The 21,165-nt window shown below is 36.1% G+C and overlaps 1 protein-coding gene across 3 annotated transcripts in view; it reads left to right on the forward strand.

Annotated features, from left to right (window-relative positions):
* Nucleotides 1-21,165, forward strand: part of Sin1 (SAPK-interacting protein 1) — a 316,670-nt gene that overhangs the window by 262,198 nt on the left and 33,307 nt on the right. For all 3 annotated transcript variants that reach the window (XM_090397180.1, XM_090397182.1, XM_090397181.1), the window contains one exon: nt 5,455-5,577. In XM_090397180.1, coding sequence (XP_090253306.1) covers nt 5,455-5,577 — 123 coding nt within the window. The remainder of the gene's footprint in view (nt 1-5,454; nt 5,578-21,165) is intronic.

The raw sequence follows: 21,165 nt of genomic DNA on the forward strand, positions 1-21,165 counted from the left end.
CTGGCAAAATCCAAGACAGTTCCATTGTAAAAGTTTTCCTGTTGTTTTGGTTTTATAGACTTGTCTGGTTTTCAGTATAAACAGATTTATATTTATCAATTGTTTTGGGGAAGTATGGCCAGTATCCATCTCTTCCTCTGGTAGAGTATTCAATACGTCTGATGTGGTAGGGTCAGTTGGTAAGTTTAGTTTACTTTTCAGTGGGTTCAAAAGTATCCATTTTTTTTTGATGATATAAGAGAGAGAGAGAACCTCAAGGATGTCATCATTGGAAGCAGGGACGTCAGATGTTTGCGAATGATATCATGAGGAAGGGAGAACCAGGGGGAAGCTATGTTCATATATACCAAGGCATGGAGTATTAGGAATAAAGGAACAGAGTTTTGTGGCATCAATAAAGTTAGTCAATCCAGAAATCATTTGCATAAGTGAAACATGTCTGATAGAATATGATGGATGCAACATTCTTAAGGATAAAATAGAGGCTTGGGTATTACTGATGACCTCAAAAATGTTGTGACCATACCAGGTGGAAATTTAAAGGAAGTAGTGATAATTGCTTTGAGGCTGTTTGAGATGGGTAGGAATTTGAGATATTTAGTGGGCTATTGCTGTAGGCAAGAGAATGTAGAGGGAGATGATTCTGCAATGTTCTTGCAGATGAGACTGGTGAGTAATAATAGGCTGGTGGTAACAATAAGTGATAAACTATAAAACTATTGAATGTGTGTGTGAATAAGGATAATAAATTCCTTGAGATGCTTAGGGATAACTACCATAAGCATCTCAAGGAATGTGGGACATGAATGTGAATAGGGAATTATGGAGTGGCACACCTTGATAAACTAAAGAAATGGATTGGTGGCCTGTCATGCCATGATCACGTGAAGGGAAGAGAAATCACTAATGTCTGGAACTTTGTTGGGATAGTTACTGATGCAAAGTCAGATTGTATTCCAAGAGTCAGGAAGATAAATATAGTGTTTAAAATGGATAAATCATGGAATTATGCAGGAGCTGCAGAGAAGGAAGATTTTATGGAGGAGATATAAAGATTAAGTTACCCCCTCAGTGGCATGAGTAGTATAAGGTATGAGCTAGGAAGGTTACTGTAATGGTGGGTAGAAGGAGAAATTGACATATGAAAGAAGACTGGCTGAGTAGCTGAATGAAATATCAGAGAATTCTACATTTATGCGGTTAATAGAAGAAAAAGTAAATATAGAAAACTAGCTTTGGTTACTTCAGATGGCACATGGATCACATCTATTAATGGTATAGTGGAAACAGTGTTGAATAACAGTGGGAAAGAAGAGAGTGGTATCAGCAGTTCAGGAAACATGAAGTCCCTGAAATTTTAAGTAAGCTTGATGTTAATAGGTCTGTAGGACTGGATAGGATATGATCACATCTATTAAGGGAATGTACAAAGGAGCTGACAGTGCTCTTAGCTTGGTTGTTCGACAAGAATCTGGCAAGTACAGTCCTAGAAGAGTGGATGAAGGGAAATTAGTGCCACTGCATAAGGGCGAAGAGAGTGATGTCAAACAATAGGAGAGTTTTTGTATTCAGTGTGGTGGTGAAGAAGAGAGGCTGTTTGTGATAGAATAACTTGGATGAGTACAGGAACGTTTATAGAGAAACCGCACAGATTTGTTTCAGTAACGTGTTTACCTTTTAGAATTGGGTGCAAGTGTATTTTAGAGAGGAGATACTTATAGAGTAATTTTTTTAGATTTTGAAAGGCATTTAATTGAATACTACATGACAAACTACTGTTAAAATTGAGTAGGGTAGCCATGGTTACAGGGATAGCTGTCATTAGGAACCAATGAATTATGCATGGGAATGAAGCATCTCAACAGAAATGTGACAAGTTGAGTACTACTGCTAGAAAGTTATGTTCTGGAACTACTGATGTTTAATCTATATATTAATGCCATGGTTCAAGGTTTCAGAGAAGATGTTTAATTGTTTGCTGATAATGCTATATTGGGTAAAGTAATCAGACAGCTTTGATATAGTGATGATACAAGAGGATTTGAATAGATTGGTACTTTGAGTAGATCAGTTGGGATGTCACTTATGTGTTGCTAAGCATCAATTCATGCATTTTGGCCAGAGAATATGGAATGAGGTGTACCGTATCAGAGGAAGTTTGTTCCGGGAGGTGGAGGCAACAAAGAGTGTTGGTGGATAGGGAATAGAGAACTGAATTTTAGGACCACGTTATAGAAAGATTAGGGGAGATGGCATCTCTCCGGTATTGTATTAAAAACAATACTGGAGAGAAAACTTGACATTGTTAGCATTAAGGAATGTGTCAGCACAGCTGATTTCAGCTGGTATGGTCACTTAAACATTATGGGAGAGGAAAGGTGGTTTTTTTTTTTTTACTAGGATGCCAGGAAAAGAGAGGAAGACCGAGATCTATGTGGATTGATAGAATAAGAAGTGCCTTAGAAGACAGAACTATAAGATCTGATAATATTTTAGTCTTAACAGATATTAGATTAATTTGGAGGAAATTATTGATAGGAAGTTAGTAATGATGTTACTTTTCCATGTAGTACTATCCTCCACACACATTCACCACCTTAGGATACAAGTCAGTAATTTGGTGATGTTCTACTGAAAAGTCCCAACCCAAACTCGATAGGTACAATGCTATGCTATGCTAAAAAATATTCACTATATTAAACCGTGGTATCACATACCCATTTCTGTTGGGTATGCTGTCACATGGCTTATGCAACCCGTGCTGCATAATTCACATCAATTTGACCATGTGATTACATTTTTATTGATGTATGAAAGTTTTAAGAGTGCATAGCACATTAATGTTCATTAATTGATCAATGCAATTAATTGTAGAATAACTTGTATGTATGTAAGTAATGTATGATGAGTAATACAATTTCAATTTTTTTCTTTTGTTTGTCAATTATGTGTTGATTCTTTGCTTTAAAAACATCTTAAGATTTAAAAATGATTGAGCATGTGATTGGGAGTGCTCGTGTTTTTGCACTGCTGCAGATAAATGATTATGGTTGGAATATCCATTCCAAATGCCTTTCTCTTTGAAGAATGAATAATAAAGATCAACAAAAAAAGTCTTGACCACACTTCCTTCAACTACAGTCATACAATTTACAAAACCTGTGGCAGAAAATGGGACATTCAGTAGATCATCAACACTGTTTCCCATTATAAATATGGGTAAAAAAAGTTATAAATTATTTATAGAAAATTATATATTAAAATTTTGTCTATATTGGTGTTCTAAACACATCAGTTTAGTTCACACTTCATGCATGCAAAACAGATGAAACTCAGAAAACAAAAACAGAAACTCATGACAAATGACAGTGTTCAGTTGGATTGGTTGACACAATAACCAATTATAGCCACTGATTTCTGGGTGCTGTTGTCTCAGCGCACACCCTTCCTTGCCTTCTGGGTAGTTTATGACTGCACACCCAGGCTACTAATGCAAATGTTATGCACTGTTTATGCATCGAAAAGTGTCCTCTTCACGAAGCATTAGTATATTGTGTTTAATTTTAGGAATCATGCAAAGCCAGGAGACAATTAGGGAGGTCTTTAACAGGAATAAATGCAAAAATATAATCTGTGATATTGCTATTCTATGGGTGTGCACTGTACACATAGTACATCCTGTATATACTTTTGTGATATCACCCTATTCATTATAACTATGTGTGGTTCTAGTGAGTTTCTAAAAGTGAGAGTTGATAGTACAATATTGTTGTATGTGGAAGATGCAGTTCTGATCTGCCCCCATCAAATTTCTCCACATATACTTTCATTGCTCAAGTAGAAAAGGTTTTGGGTTTCTACAATAAGTTCAGTATGCTCTTAAAGTGTATTACATACTGCATTACAGCTATCTCAGTAACGAGATGGATATAAATTAAAATGCTGAAAAATTCAATTTTAATTTTTTGTCATTATTTGTTTCAGGACTTGTTTGAACAATACACTGCTTGGAAAGAAGTCAACAGGCAAGTTGCATTGTGTCATGCAACAAGTCACGTGTTTGTAGCCAGTATAAATTGGAGGAATATGATGCTCCCACGTCAGTGCAACTGTGTCCGGGTAAAATGGCTGCGAGAAGGGAACTGATGGAGTTCGAAAGAAAGACATGTTGTGATAGGATGTCATGTTGCAGGCCTATCTGTTCAGAAAATTGTTGACAAATTGGGCCATCCCAATCCCAGGTCAACAATCAGTAATACCATACTGAGTTAGAAACACAGGGAGTCAACTGCAAGTGCTTTCCACGGTGGACAACCACCATACTCACCAAATGTGATTGTAGGTTGCTATGAAGGACAATATATAAAAACTGCATTCGTTAATTGACATGTTAAATTCAGAGTTCCAGGCATTAACTGGAACATGAATCTGCACAAAAACATTCAGAGCTGAGGTCCACAATGTGGGTTACCATGGTAAGACTGCAATAGCCATGCCAAACCAACATGCAGCATTATCTTCAGTCAAAAACATACTTCATAACACTGATTAGAAAGCTATGTTATGAAGTCACACATCACATTACATCCTCTACTGATGGACTGGTGCAGGTACAGCAGATGTCTGGTTTGTGGTGCTCCAAACACTGAACTTTGAAAGGTATCTTGCACATTCTGGACAATGCAACTTCAGTCATCTTGCTGAAAGAGACAATGGAACTGACCATTGTCTCTTTCAGCAAGACAATGAAGCGTGTCATAAGACTGCTATAACTGCGTGGTTTGTGGACATGAACATCACCACATTTGATTAGCCTCCACAGAACTCTGATCTCAATCCTATTGAACATCTGCAGGATGAAATATAGCATCAGGTGAGGCCAAGGAATGTCTGCCCCACAACCATCCAGGATCTCATTATATGCCTTTACATATATTACATTTGGATCAAGAATGGTCCAAAATTCCTATTGATCATTATCGTACACTTGTGGAAAGTATGCCTGTAGGATTGCTGTAGTCATTGCAGTGAAAGAAGGTTTTTATATCATATTAAGGTGGGTGTCATGGCTTTTGTTCCTCACACTATGGTGTCTGTTGACACCAGTGAGGAACAAAAGCCATAACACTATGGTGTCTGTTGACTTCTTTCTGAGCAGTGTATTTATAATATATTCATTTTATAACTTATTTACTAGCTAAATTTTTCAACATCATGTTATTCTGTATTCATATCTTACTACCGTTACTTGATGCTGAACCTTTTTCATTTCGAAATACTTGCATGGCTCTTCATACTTCTTATTTTGTTTCTTTGTTGTCATTCAGCAATTGCTATAAAATAACAAAATGAGGTCAATGAAAGCAATATTTGGTTGTAGGTTGAAGAGTTTCATAATATTAGTCTTTAAAGATTTTTCTGGTAGAAAGCTGTTTCTAAATTTGTTATATGCAGATCGAAATGAAGAAAATGATAACTGGGGCATTCAGCAGATGACTGAAATGGAAGCTCCTCTCTATCAGTCTTATGTGGTTCAAAGGATTCATAAATTGGGTAGGAGCACTGATGTGCAGTTGGGTATGAAATATATTTAATTTTTGAATATAATAATTATTGCATGATTTAATTCTTGAATATTTTTTTTCTGCAACAGTATCTATAGAACAATAAAACAGTTAATATACTTTTATTTATGATCTTTATTCTTACAAAATGACAGACTCTCCCTACTTTTGTAAATTTAGACATATGAAAATTATCTTTAAAGGACAATAGAGAAAATTAAATATCAAGGTATGCAAATTTTTACTTAACTTACATATCTAACTACAATAGACTGCCCATGTGGTGCATGCATGCACCTTGCTCTGTTTCACTTGTCCATGTTCAATAATAAACATTGAACATGGACATGCTATAAGTTGAGGGGATAAAAATCCCTTATTGTTTTTCAGCCAGTAAGCGAAACTAAGATCGAAAACTACTATCTGTAACGTTTCATGCCGACGAACTGTCAGCGTATCTAAGCGTAAGTGACCACTTGGTAGTGCCACACCATATATCAACCTCGCCAGAAAAAAAAAAAAAAAATAGCCGTTTGGCTTTTCATCTTAGTTATGGACATGCTATGTTGTGCATTCATACACTTCAATAATTTTTACTGTTTGCATGTGTGGTAGAGTACAGTCATGACTGGAAGAAGGAACAGAAGTTGAAATAGATAGTTGATGATGGGGAACAGGTGATGCTTTAGCCAGTTATCGATTCATTAAAGAGAAGAAAAAACCAGTCTTCAGTCATCTCTTGATAATTTTCTAAGGTCAAATAGTCAAATATTTTTTGTTATTTTTCTATTTTCACTATTAATACTATATTATATTACTTTGCATTAATAATTACATATTGAAATGTAATTTGTGTATACATCCTTTGAATGAAACTAACAGGAATAATCTTTAAAATGTGTTAACATACAACTGTATACAGTCCATGTATAAATAGAGCATGTTTAACAGGCGGGGTGGTTTAAATCCGACATAATTGCAGAATATAACTCTTATATAAGTTGGATTCTGCCTGTACTTTGTAAGCTATACATATAAACTAGCAATGCTGTTATTGTTCAAAACATTTATTTTAAACTCTTTATTTTGTAATTATATTCATAATTTACATAAACTTTTCTTAACCTTCTTTTCTGCTGCTGGAAACCATAGACTCCTAATAATACACAAACAAATATGCAAATTACAAAATATTTTATTTAATTCACTAACAAATATACATTTTATTACTATCACTGCAGCCTTTTTTTGGCTGGAGAGAAGGTATGCTAAACACTCAGTGAATTTTATAAATATAAAATTGACAAAAATTGGAATTTTAATTTTTAATGAGAAGGTTGATACTGCATCTCTGCAACTAGCTGTTTAATATTTTGTTTTATTTGTGAGTACTGAATTCTAAGATTAGATTCTATATTTCTTAAGTGGTTTCTGTATTATTTATTATTATTATTATTATTATTATTCCTGATACCTCCAAGGAGTCCGAAGACTCATCGTGGGAGGACATCTACAATTCTCTCTACACCTAACCTCTACTACGAATCATCTCCATCAACGCCATCTACCGCCCACTTCCAACACCACCACAACTAGTAATTTTTGTCTGTAAATTGCGTGTGTTCTGATGGGCCGATTTGTATGTATGCGGGATGAAAAACCCGAGTTTCCGGGAGAAAAAACCCTGCTACCTCCATATGAGATCGGCTAACTCACCTTCGATTGAAATCGACCAGATAAAGATTCCTCCCGTCGCGACGAGAATCGAACTTAGGCCTATTCCAATCGAAGGGCGCAATGTACCGTCGTTCTTCCAATTGCGCTACGGAGGCGCTATTTTTATTTTTTTATTTATTTTTAGATACATAACTGCTGAGAAAATTTTTGACATAAATAGTGGTGCAGAATGGAATCAAAACTTTCATTTCTTTGTACAATAACTTCAGGTGTTCAATAAATTCTCAACATCATATTTGCCAATTGCCATTGTATTCAGTGAAAAAAGTATTGATATCTTCAATACTTTTCTGCTTAGACATAAGCCAGTAGTCCATTGTTCTCTTTTATTATTATTATTATTATTACATGATACCTCCGGGGAATCCAAGGACTCATTGAGGGAGGGCACCTGCTCTATAACTCTGTTTCCACCACTCAATTCACCAACTACAACGAACTGCAACTACTCCAACTCCATCTACCCCCCCCCCTCCCACTACCACCACTAGTATTTTCACAGATAATCACAAACATCCATGCTCACGGCAGGATTTGAACTGACAGTTTTTTTGGCTGGAGAGTAGGTATGCTAACCACTCGGCCATTCAGGCCAGCATTTTAGATATGCTCATAGATTTATTTATTCAGAATGTGCTGTTATGGAATCTGGTTTAAGTATAATACACACTTTTGGTAATGCACTTACACCTGGTGATGCACTTAGACACACACAAAAGAGCTATTTTTGTAAAATAATCTCATCCTGATCTGGCGTGAAACATCTCAAACTATCTTGAAGTTTCAAGGCCTTTGTCATTTCCATCACAATAGATGGTGCTTGTACTTCTCTATGACTAAGGATAACAAAGTCTCTTCACTCTTACAGAGCATTTTAAAATTTTAAATTTCATATTTTTCTTTTTTAAGTATATATATATATATATATAATATATTCTTTATTAATCTGATTTGAAAACGTTCAGCATGGGTTTCTCTGGAATATGCTTCCCTAATTATCTAATCCAGGAATGGGGAACAATTCATTGCCTTCAAACTCCCATGTAGCCTTTTGTGATCCTTTTGCATATGCACCAAAACAAAGTGGATTTTGAAATTCATGAAACAAAATACAAAAATTACTGCTTAATTTTCTTGCATTTGTATTTTAGGAAGAAGATGACGGTATAGACAATCTTCAGTATCATTTACTACATTAGTAAGTGAGACTGAAGTGATAAAACAAAGCAATAGTTAAAATTTTAAATTGTGTCATCTGGCAGGGTTGATTGGGTGCTCTTGGTCTTTGGGCTGACCATACCACACCTTACTTCACAGAAGCAAATACAAAGATGACAGATTTGAAGAAATCTTTCATCTTTGTATCGGCTTCTGTGAAGTAAGGTGTGGTATGGTCTGCAAGTCCTGAGTAGTCACAGTAATGGAACTGGATGTGGTCTTTGTATTCAGTGACTGTTGGCTTTCTTTCCCATCTGTTTATCTGTTTGGATATAGTAGGATAGATTACAACTGAAAACACTTTATAGATGCCAACAAAATATTTTTAAAAAATAAAGAAAATTTTAAAAATCCCCAGTCCACTGAAGATACTAATGTATTATAAGTTTACAGCTTTCTGTGGGTCAATTTCATTGTTAATGAGATTGAATAAATTAAATAAATAAATAATATGTATGTATGAGATGGTTGTCAATTTTTTTTTTTTTTTTTGATTCAGTGGGGATTCTATATATTGTTGAGAGAGCTAGCATGTGACTATTGGTAGTTGTATCAGCCCTTGTCAGGTTTTTATTCAGGCAGTTGAATACCAATGAGCTATGAAGTTCAAATGAAAGAAGTACGGTTATGATTTCACATCCTCTGTAGTCCTCAGATCTAGTTCCTGGGACTGTTTGTTTTCCAAAATACAGTGCAGCTCAAAAGATAAAGATTCAAAAGATGTTTCAGAGATTCAGACTATATCATAATCTGGATCTCTGAAACAGGCAGTATTGAATGGCACTTCAAAAGATTATTAGTAGTATTTCCAATTACAGTAATCCTTACTTAGGTTAAGCCTATGCTTTGCTTTCAGAGCCAGTTTGGAAACTCATGGGTAGCACATCTTTGTATAGGTGTGTGGGATTCCAAAATTCTGTTTTAAAAAAGTGAACTTATCATCATTCTATAAACATTTGATTATGATTGAATTAGACTGGATTTATCTTCAGCTGAATGGAGATTTTACTATATTATAATTTAAACAAGTTCTGTGGCTGAGAGAAACCAAATATTTTAAAAACATTTTAAGCCCAAAATATATAATTTTATCATGCTGGCCCCATTAGGTTATCCACCCTCTAACCTACACGCTCCGTTCTAATCCTGCCATGAGTTTTTGATGTTTGTGATTGTCTGTAGATGGTAATGAATTTCATTGCCTGGTGTGAGACTGCCATCCTACTTATTGGAGGCCTGAAGTGACTTGAAAAAGTTCTATGTTTGATCTCCAGAGCAGTTTTTCCCAGATCAAGTAAAAAATGAATTACTTGATATATATATATATATATATATATATATATATATATATATATATATATATATATATATATATATAAAATATAACATTTCTAAAAGTATAAAAAAAAATCCTTGGCCCACTCATGGCTAATGTGCTTTAGGTTTCCAACCTTTCATGGGTGGGAGTCACATAAAAAAATCTTGAAACCAAATATTTGGAGAGGAATAAAACAGAACTTAAGTATCCCTGCTGCAAGAGGGTCAGCCATCACATTTGCGAATTACCTTGAAGACTTCCTATGTAGATTTAGTAAACCAGATGCATTATTATACACATATATTATACTGACATCATCATCATCAAATTCCTGCCATGTACCCTCAAGGGGTGTACAGGATATGACAGTACTACATGAAAAAATTACATCATTACTAACTTCCTATCCACAATTTTCCTCCAAATCAGTCTGTTACTTGTCAAGACTCCAACATTATCAGATCTTATATTTCTATCGTCTAAGGCACTTTGTACCGTATCAATCCACCTATATCTTGGTCTTCCTCTGGGTCGTTTTCCTGCCAACCTGGCAGAGAACACTTGTTTTGCTAATCTTTCCTCTCCCATTCTATTTAAGTGACCATGCCACCTGAGATTAGCTCTGCTAATGCATTCCTGGATGCTGACAATGTCAAGTTCTTTCCTAATATCCTCGTTTTTAATATGATATTGCCATTGATACCATCTGTTCACGCCTCTAATCTTTATCAGGACTCTCATATCTGCGGTCTCTAGTCTTTGGTCAAGTGTTTTACTTCTGACCCAGCTCTCAGATCCATAAGTTAAAACTGGTTTGAACACTGTCTTGTATACAGCTAATTTAGTGTTCCGACTAATTTCTCTCTTATTCCATATGAATTTATTCAATTGACTTCCCACCATACCAGCTTTGCTGATTCTGTTGTCTATTTCTATATTTAATTTACCATCTTCAGTAAAAATTGTACCTAAGTAGCTGAAATGTTTTACTTGTTCCACAGGTTCTCCATTCACAACACAGTTGACATTTTCAATGATTCTGCCTATTTTCATTGTCTTTGTCTTTTTATTGCTGACCTTCATACCATATCTATTACAACAGCTATTCAATTTAGTCAGAGAATCTTGCAGACTTGTAGCGGATTTATTTAGAAGTATAACATCATCTGCATAAAGCAAAGAGTTGACATTAACATCTCCAATTTTGATATCATGTTTAATACCACTTTCCTTCATAATGTGATCCATATAGATAATGAATAACAGAGGGGATAATGTAAATCCTTGTCTCACACCAGATTTAACATTAAACTATCTTCCTGTACTTCCTTCAATTCTAACTGTTGACTTACAACTCAAATAAAGATAAGTATTGCTTGATATAATGCCCCATTGACATCATATAACTGTAGCATTTTGAATAGCTTCTCTCTTGGCACCTTGTCATATGCCTTTTCCAAATTGATAAAACTTAAATACAGATCTTTGTTATATTCCCATGCTTTCTCGACTATTTTTCGTAAAGTGAAGATTTGATCCAGGCCTCTGTTTGGCCTGAATCCAGCTTGTTCTTCACCCAGCTTTTCTTCCACAATTGTTCTCAACGTTTCTCAATTATACTTGCATAGATCTTGCCAGGAACACTCAGTAGGGAAATACTTCTGTAATTCTCACATTCAGTTTTATTTCCCTTTTTATATATGGGTACTATGAGAGCTCTACTCCAATCATCGAGAATTCGTCCCTCTGTCCAGGCTTTCTGAACTATGCAGTGCAGCCACTGTAAGACTTTTATACCACCATACTTCAGCATTTCTGGTCGAATATCATCTACTCCTGCTGCCTTTCCACATTTCAAGCCTTTGATGGCTTTTTCTACTTCAAATATGGATATGTATTCCTGACTGCATACCTGGTCAGTGTTTTTTATCACTGTGCTGTCATCACTGCTTGTTTCATTTAGCAGTTTTTCAAAATAATTACTCCATACTTCAAGGATATCTTTTTCTCCTGTTTTCATGTCACCTTTATCATCTCTAACTCCTTTTACAGCACTCTTTCCTCCATTCCTAAGCTTCTTCAACAACCTCCAGAATATTTTGCCACCTTCTTGATATTTATTTTCTATATTCTTGCCAAAGTCCTCCAATGACTTTTGTTTAGCTAGTTTTACACAGTGTTTAGCTTTCTTACATTTGTCTCTGTATTCTGTAAGAGTAAAAGCTGACTTATTTGCCAGGAACTTTTGATATGCTTTCTTTTTTTCCTTCACTGCCTCTTTAACTTCCTGTGTCCACCAGGGAGTTCTGATTTCTTTTATCATTGCAGATAACCTCACCACATGCCTCTCTGGCAGAATCAATCAATGTTTTCTTCAGAGTTTGCCACTGAATCTCCAAGGTTTGATTCCTGTTCTCAAACTCTTTCCTTTTCTTTTCAATAATCTTTCTGTATTTTAATCTACAGTTAACATCTGAGAGCTGCTCAACTTTTATTTGCTTTAAAACTTTCTTACATGTTATTCTTTTCAATATGAAATTCAATTTTATCCTGCTCAAGAGTAAATAGTGATCACTTCCAATTTCAAATCCTCTGTACACTCTGGTGTCCTGCACCAGGGAGAAAACACATCACTATTAACAATAACATAGTCAATGAGACTTTTCTTATTCCTTGCCTCTTCTTTCCATGTGAATTTGTGCACATTTTTATGTTGGAACATGGTGTTAGTAATAACCAGTCCATGTATTGAGCAGAAATCCAACAGGTATTTGCCATTATTATTAGCTTTGCTCTTTTCTCCAAATTTTCCCAAAATATTTTTGTATGTCTGACAATCATTTCCTACTCTGCTATTTAGATCCCCAACAATACCAACTTTTCCTTTTTCATTGTGTTAGTTGCTTTTTCTAGAGCGTCAAAAAATTCCTCCACTTCTACGTTAGCAGAACCTTCTGTGGGACCATAGGCACAAATAATTCTCATTGTCCAGTTCCCCATTCTCATATTTGCCCACATTACTCTACTTGAGACTGACTGCCATTCAAGAAGATTAGCCTTGTATTTTGTGTTGAATACTATGGCTACTCCTTCTTTTCCTTGATTGTCATTGCCTGAATATAACATTTTGTATTTATTGCTCAGAAAGATCTCACCAGTTTTGGTCTTTTTTGTTTCAGTCACCCCTATTATGTCGATCTGGTACTTATCTAATTCCTCAGCTAGCTCCATTTCTTTGCCATTCAGGCTTCTTACGTTGATAGTACCAATCTTTAACTCTGGTGATGTTGAGTTGGGGTTTGTTTTCAGATTTGTTCCAGTAGCTGACTTTTCGCTGTTCGCCCTGGTTCCCTGGCGAAAACAACTGGGGCCTTGTTTAACCGGGCAACGCCCCAGCTGGGATGAAATTTTGTCATGTTGTACCATCATTTTTTATTTTGGTTTAACCAATAAGAATACAATTTGATCGGCTAAATCCTAAATTGCCAGCCCATCCTCGTTCGTTCAGTATCAAAGTAGATACCCAACAGGGTGCACCACGAGAAGGTGAGGATTGGACATTAGGTCAGAAGCCCTGGTCGGTTCTTCGCATTCCTTTATAGGCTATGTGGAGGTCTCCTCTCAGTTATACAGCTTTGACCCTTAAGCACCCCTATTATACTGACAGCTGAGTTAATTTGATATGTGACAAAGAATGTGGCAATTTATACAAACTAATTTTTTCATTAATGTTACTGCCCAATGGCTTGAATTGTGTGTGTGAGTGAGTGAATGCATGCACATATGTTAACAATTAGACTCAAGAGATCAGGGTCATCACCAGATTAGATCACGCCCTGAGGCAAACAATTAAATATTGCCCCTTGATGGATTATAAGACAAAAATATAAGAAAAAATCTCCAATTGCTATTTTGTTTTTATTACAAGAGAAACATCAGTGCAAAATGATTACATAATAATATTAATTAAATGTTTGCTCTACGCGGATGTTGCACAATAAAACTATTTTAAGCTCTTCTAAAATTAAAATAAGCTATGTCTGCCTCTATCGATATAGTTGCTAGACCAACCAATCTTTCTTGGGTCATTGCTGTTCACAAATAATTTTTAATCAGTTTAAGCTTGGAAAAACATCTTTCTGCACTTGCTGCTCTAACAGGAATTGTTAGTGGTGGTGCCTTCTGCAATATGGCTGAACGAGCATCCTTATTAAGCCACACCATGAGGCAGGCTGCCTCTAGGCCACACCTTGTCGAGAGATACCTGTAGTCCTATGAAAAAACTATACCATCACCAAATGAACACCCACAATATGCAACATCATAGCTAGGCTTTCAGTGCCCTTGGCAAATTCATAGCTAAGTGCCTTTTGTAGTGACAATTTTGATTATCGGTAAAATATCCTGCCATATATGCCCTTGGTAACTGCCCCCAAGTTTTTAATGTGAATCCAATCCATGAAAGGTAACAAACCTATCATTTATTAGTAAGTTGGACTAGGGATTAGATAATCAGGAAGCCTTACTCTAGAAACCAAACATGGAACACTTTTTTTTTTTTTTTTTTCAAACCAATTTAGGCTTTGAATAAGCATAATGGTGGTTTCACATGGTCTTCCAGGTGATGAAATTCATCTTCTGTGTAAAATGTTAAATAATGTTATTTCAGTAAATAAGTAGTGGATAGCACAGAATAATTGTAGATATCAAACATCAGATTTTAGTGGAAAAGCCAACAACGCAGCTACGAGAAACATAGCTCAATCAAGGTTAAATGATTAATTGGCCCAACCAGAAGTTGAGTATAGGTGGGGGGGGATAGCACTGAGCTGCAGGAAGTATACAGATAAAATTGAGCCTCAGCTTTTCGTGATTTCATTTTATTGTTATTAGTATTATCTAAGCATTGTAATTGAAGTCTGACTCATTGTGGTAACCACATTAACTATTATTTGCATAATGCCTGTCTTCATTTTCTTCATTTCACCTTCTTCATTTTCACCTCTCACAGTCATTTTCTGAAACTGCACTCACAACCTCCTCTGAACCAATTCTGTTCACTCTAAACTTTCCAGGCAAAAAAATCTTGTTCTCCTAACTATCACACTTTTACTCAATTTATAGCAGTGATCCTCCTCTGGTTCTCCCCTCGCATTTACCAGAAATTCTCTTCTGTATTTATCCTGTAAAATCGTCTTAGGAGGTTTCAATTCCTTAATGTTTATTCTGTCTTCATAGCAAGTAACCCACAGCCCCGGTGTCATCTTAATCACCCACCACTGAATCCTTTCGGCACTTCATTCTCACATAACCCAAGTAATCAGATCTGAGCACTGTAGTTTAGATGTGATTATATCAAGGACTTGGAGGGGGGGGGTGGAGAATAACAACAACTTCCTTATCACTTCCCTATTATACTGCCCACTTTATCTGTATATCTATTGAACTTCAACTGATTGTCCATCATCATCACTCTCAGAAAATATGCAGTTAACAGACATCAAACAGGGTTTCGGACCTAATATCCAATCCTCACTTTCTTCTGGTGCCTTGTTAGTAGTTATCTACCTGGATAATTAATTGAGGATGGACCAGAAATTCTCTTCTGTATTTATTATTTAGCCTTATTTAGCCAATAAGGACACAATTTTGTTGGGTCAATTTAAGATTTACCCAACAAAATTGTGTCCTTGTCGAGCTAAAACCAAATTAACACAATAGTATAGCTTGATAGAATTTCATACTGGCTAGGGTGTTGCCTGGATAAACACAGTCCTCATTGTTTTCATAAAGGAACCAGGGCAAACAGTGAAAATTCAACTACTGGAACAAATCACAATCCAACATCAGCAGATTTCAAGGTTGGCCCCATCAACATACAAAATATCAAGAGAAAAGAAATGGAACTAGCAGAAGAATTAGATAAGTACCAGATTGACATATGCGGTCTTACCAAAACAAAGAAGACAAAAAACAGGTGAGATTTTTCTAAGCAACAAATACAAAATGTTATATTCCGGCAATAACAATCAGGGAAATGAAAGAATAGCCATAGTATTTAACACCAAATATGAGGATAATCTTCTTGAATGGCAGGCAATATCAAGTACAGTGATATGAGCCAATATCAGAATGGATCAACTGAACAATGAAGCCTATTTAAGTCTATATGCCACAGAGAGTTCTACTAAAGAAGAAATAGAGGAATATTTTGATGCACTAAATAATACAACTGACTCAAAGAAAAGGGAAGAATTGGTCTTTGTTGGAGATCTAATCAGCAGAGTAGGAAATGATTATCAGACATATACAAACGTTTTCGGAAAAGTTGTAAGTAAAAGCAAAGCTAATACTAACACAATGTGACAACATAAACATTTGCACAAAATTCGCATGAAGAGAAGATGCAAGAAATAAGAAAAGTCTCATTGATTATGTTATTGTTTATAGCAATACCTTCATGCTGGTCCAGGACACAAAGAGTATAGAGGATTTTTGAAATTGGAAGATAACACCATTGAATAGCATATTGAAAAGAAAAGTTTTTAAATGAATCAAAGTTAAGCAGCTTTCAGAAGTGTATTGTAGACTCAAATACACAAACATCTTTCAAGAAAAAATTAGAGTTTCAAAACAAAAACCAAACTTGGAGATTCAGTGGCAAACCCTAAAGAAAAATTCATTGATTCAGCCAGAGAAGCCTGTGGTGAGGTTTTCTATAAGGATAGAAAAATCAGAACTCCATGGTAAATTCAGGAAGTTAAAGAAGTAGTGAAAGAAAAGAAGAAAGCATATCTGAAGTTCATGGCAAGTAAATCAGCTTGTGCTCTTAGAAAATACAAATGAAAATGTATGATAGCAAAACACTGTGTGAAACTAGCTAAACAAAGTCATGTTGAAAGGCAGCTGGAATAAATGTAATTTGACCAGAATTGCTCAAATATGGAGGTGTACAAGTTTTATAGTGGCTGCATTCCATAATTCAGAAGGCCTGGTTAGAGGGTTGAATTCCAGATGATTGGAGTAGAGCTGTCACAATGCTCATCTATATAAAGGAAATAAAACTGAATGTGAGAATTAGAGAGATATTTCCCTACTCAGTGTAACTGGTAACATTAAGCAAGTACGAGGATGGTCTGACAAGTTCTCGTCCTCGACCATAGATGGCAACACTATCAGCAAGATTTTTTTTTTCTAAGTTGGTACATCTGTCAGAAGCATCCATGTGAAATTGTCATTCTATCAAGTAGTTTATTTTATACAGCTGTCTGAAACAAAAGTGTTGTTGTCTGTATTCCTTGAAATGGATAAAATTGAGTATTTTGCGGTTATAAAATTCTTTGTAAAAGAAGGTTTAACACCAAAAGAAATTCATTCGAAGTTCGTGAAAGTTTATGGGCAATTAATACTCTTCTCCTTTTTCGACAATTAAGAAATGGGCTGCTGAGTTTAAACGTGGCCATACTAGCCATACTTGAAGATGATCCACGTGAAGGACATCCAAAAAGTGTACAACCAGAAACCATTGATCGAGTGTACGATATGGTATTGAATGACCGGCGAGTCAAAGTGCGTGAAATTGCTGAGACTATAGGAATTTCAAAAGAACGTTAGGATATATTTTGCATGAAGAATTGCAAATGAAAAAGCTTTGCACAAGATGGGTGCGAGCTATTGCAGCTGTAGAGGGATATTTTGCAGATCTTACTGAGAGCCACTACAGGGATGGGATAACGGTGCTGGAGCATCACTGGAATAAATGTATTAGTCTTAAGGGAGATTATGTTGAAAAATAAAAATTATTTTTAAATTATAAATTTATTTAAATATAAAGAGCCAATAGGCTTCATTTTGGCGATATAAACATTATTCAAATTAAGGGGATATTAAATCCCACATTTATACGCGTGGATAGGCTTATGTGTTCGTCAGACATGTTGTAATAGGTTTCACGGTATAAAAAGAACACAGATGGTTAAGAAAATAACTATTTATTAACTTAAAAGCTAATATTTCGCTGGTATTATATCCAGCATCTTCAGAGCACACAACACAAAGTTTGTTACAAAGGCAAGACAACCACAATCCGGTGTAACAGTGGGGACAGTATAAGTGATTGCAGCGTGTAACACAAGACTAAAGTCCTAATATGGCGCCATCTAGGTTTAAAAAAAAAAAAAATTCAAAGTTTTGAAATAGTAGTCCAAATGATAAAAAATAAAATTCACCTAAGGACAAATGCACTCCTTTATCACATCCAGGTGTCTATGAAGTGCCCTGTTCTTGCCATCAAGCCTACTATGGACAGACAGGAAGAAATGTGGACATCCGCCTCAGTGAACACAAAAAATATATCCGACACTTTCGCTATGGTAAGTCGGGTCTGGCAGACCATGCTTTGGATACCCCTGCACACAGGATCAATTGGAAAGAAACAAAACTAATGCACAGAAGCTTCTACAAGTCAGAGAGGTTGTTCCTGGAATCAACAGAAGCCTTGAAATATACTCCAAACCTTAACAAGTATGGCTGTATAAATCTACCAAAGATTTGGGAGACAGTCATCCTAAAACCAAATTAATAGTTATTACTTTTATTTTTTATCATTTGGACTACTATTTCAAAACTTTGAATTTTTTTTTTTTTTTTTTTTTTTTTTTTTTTTTTTTAACCTAGATGGCACCATATTAGGACTTTGGTCTTGTGTTGCACGCTGCAATCACTTATGCTGTCCCCACTGTTACACCGGATTGTGGTTGTCTTGCCTTTGTAACAAACTTTGTGTTGTGTGCTCTGAAGATGCTGGATATAATACCAGCGAAATATTAACTTTTAAGTTAATAAATAGTTATTTTCTTAACCATCTGTGTTCTTTTTATACCGTGAAACCTATTACAACATAAATCCCACATTGTTTTAAAACCGAATAAGAAACTCAAAGATTGCAATCAGAGAGTTTCATGCCGAATATAGTAAACTATAAAAGTATTGGTGGCCACTAGCGTGAGCTAATGCAAGTAGTCCTAGTACGTAGTACAATCTCAGGCAACTCGTTGCAAAGGTGGGGAAAGTTCTGATCGCTAATCTTGGTATTTTCCATAATGTAAAAACACATTTCCTAGGAAATGTATGCTGTTATTACACTACGGTGGGAGGTCACTACCCAGACTGGTTTCAGCCTTTTTTGAGGCTTCATCAGTGAGTAGCTAGACCAAAGTATCGGCTTACTCACTGATGAAGCCTCAAAAAAGGCTGAAACCGGTCTGGGTAGTGACCTCCCACCGTAGTGTAATAACAGCATACATTTCCTAGGAAATGTGTTTTTACATTATGGAAAATACCAAGATTAGCGATCAGAACTTTCCCCACCTTTGCAACGAGTTGCCTGAGATTGTACTATGTACTAGGACTACTTGCATTAGCTCGCGCTAGTGGCCGCCGATACTTTTATAGGTTACTATATTCGGCATGAAACTCTCTGATTGCAATCTTTGAGTTTCTTATTCGGTTTTAAAACAATGTGGAATTTAATATCCCCTTAATTTGAATAAATTTATTTTTTTCATTGTTAGGCCAAGAACATTTCAGACCACCCTCATATACTTGAGAAGCAGCTAAGAAAAATTGTGGAAGGCAAGCTTGGTGGAGAACAAGCAGGATGCAGGCCAAATAGAGGTTTTCAGGATCAGATTTTCACTGTAAGACAAATAGTTGAGAAATCTTGTGAAATAACAAGGATTTGTATTTAAGCTTTGTTCATCTGGAAAAGACATATGGCAAGATGCCAAGAGGAAAGCTCTTCAAACTGCAACAGTTATGTGGTGTAAATGGGGACATTATATTGAGCAACACATAGTCTCTATTTAAGTTGTTAGTCAGCAGTTAGAATTGAAGGAGGCATACAGGAAAATGACTTGATGTTAAATCTGGTGCATGACAAGAGTGCATATTATTTATATGGATCACATTATGAAATGTGGTATTACATCTCATATTGAAATTGGTGATGTTAATCTTTTCTCTTTACTTTATGCAGATATTACAGGTTTACAGTGATACTGCTGGACCTGGCAAAGGCGTTTGACAGGATACCACATGGAATTCTAATCCGTAAACTACAACATATGGGAATGGATATAGGGTTGGTGAGATGGATAGCTGGGTGGTTGATGGAGAGATATCAAAGAGTAGTTTATTCAGGAGTAGAGTGCAAAAAACGGCCTGTGACTAGTGGTGTGCCACAGGGTTCTGTTCTTGGACCACTGCTGTTTAATCTGTTCATTAACGATATAGGGAAGGGTCTAAGTGGGACAGTTCATTTGTTCGCTGATGATGCAAAGTTGGGTAGGGCGATAGTGAATGCAGAAGATGTCAAAGTCTTGCAAGATGACTTAGATAGATTGGAGTTCTGGACTAAGGAGAATGGATGTCAATTTAATGTGACAAAATGTAAGGTTATGCATTTCGGAGCGAAAAGATTAGCAGCAGTATACCGCATTGGTGGAACTGTACTCCAAGAGATTGATGAGGCCAGGGACTTGGGAGTGTTGGTGGATAGGGAGATGAAGTTTAGGGGGCACATTGCGAAAGTAGCTAAATCAGCTCATCAACTCACTTGGTTGTTGAAAAATACCTTGACGAGCAGAGAAAAACAAGTTATTGTACCTCTGTACCGAGCCCTGATAAGACCTCATCTCGACTACTGTGCCCAGATTTGGTCACCTCGGTTCCTTCTTGATGGGGAGGAGGTTGAGAGGATCCAGAGGCGAGTGACTAAGATGATAGCAGGTCTATGGAATGAACCATATGAGAACAGGTTGAAGATTTGTGGGTTGCAGAAACTAGTTGATAGGCGGAAAAGGGGAGACATGATTGAGACATTCAAATTGCTAAAAGGATTCTATAGGATTAATTCAGATGATATTTTTGAGATCAGGACTGGTGGTGGGAGAACTAGGGGACACCCATGGAAGCTGGGCAAGAGCGTGGTTAGCAGGGGTGTTAGAGCTGGGTTCTTTACTTTTAGAGTGGTAAATGAGTGGAATAAGCTGCCAGAGTCTGTTGTGGGTGCTATGACAGTGAGCGAGTTCAAGGCAAGGTATGATAGATACTGTGAGAATGTTGAACAGCTGCGTGAACATGATGTTTAGGGCCTCCCTCGATGAGTCTAAGGACTCCTGGAGTAGCCCGTGGTAATAATAATAATAATAATAATATTATACTTCTGAATAAATTCTGTACAAGTCTGCAAGATTCCGTGACTAAACTGAATAACTGTTGTAATAAATTTGGTATGAAAAGACAAAGACAATGAAAATAGACAGAAAC

Source organism: Typopeltis vanoorti, chromosome 8 (assembly GCF_054136105.1).
Source record: "Typopeltis vanoorti isolate ZY-2024b chromosome 8, IOZ_Tvanoo_1.0, whole genome shotgun sequence".
Taxonomy (NCBI): domain Eukaryota; kingdom Metazoa; phylum Arthropoda; class Arachnida; order Uropygi; family Thelyphonidae; genus Typopeltis; species Typopeltis vanoorti.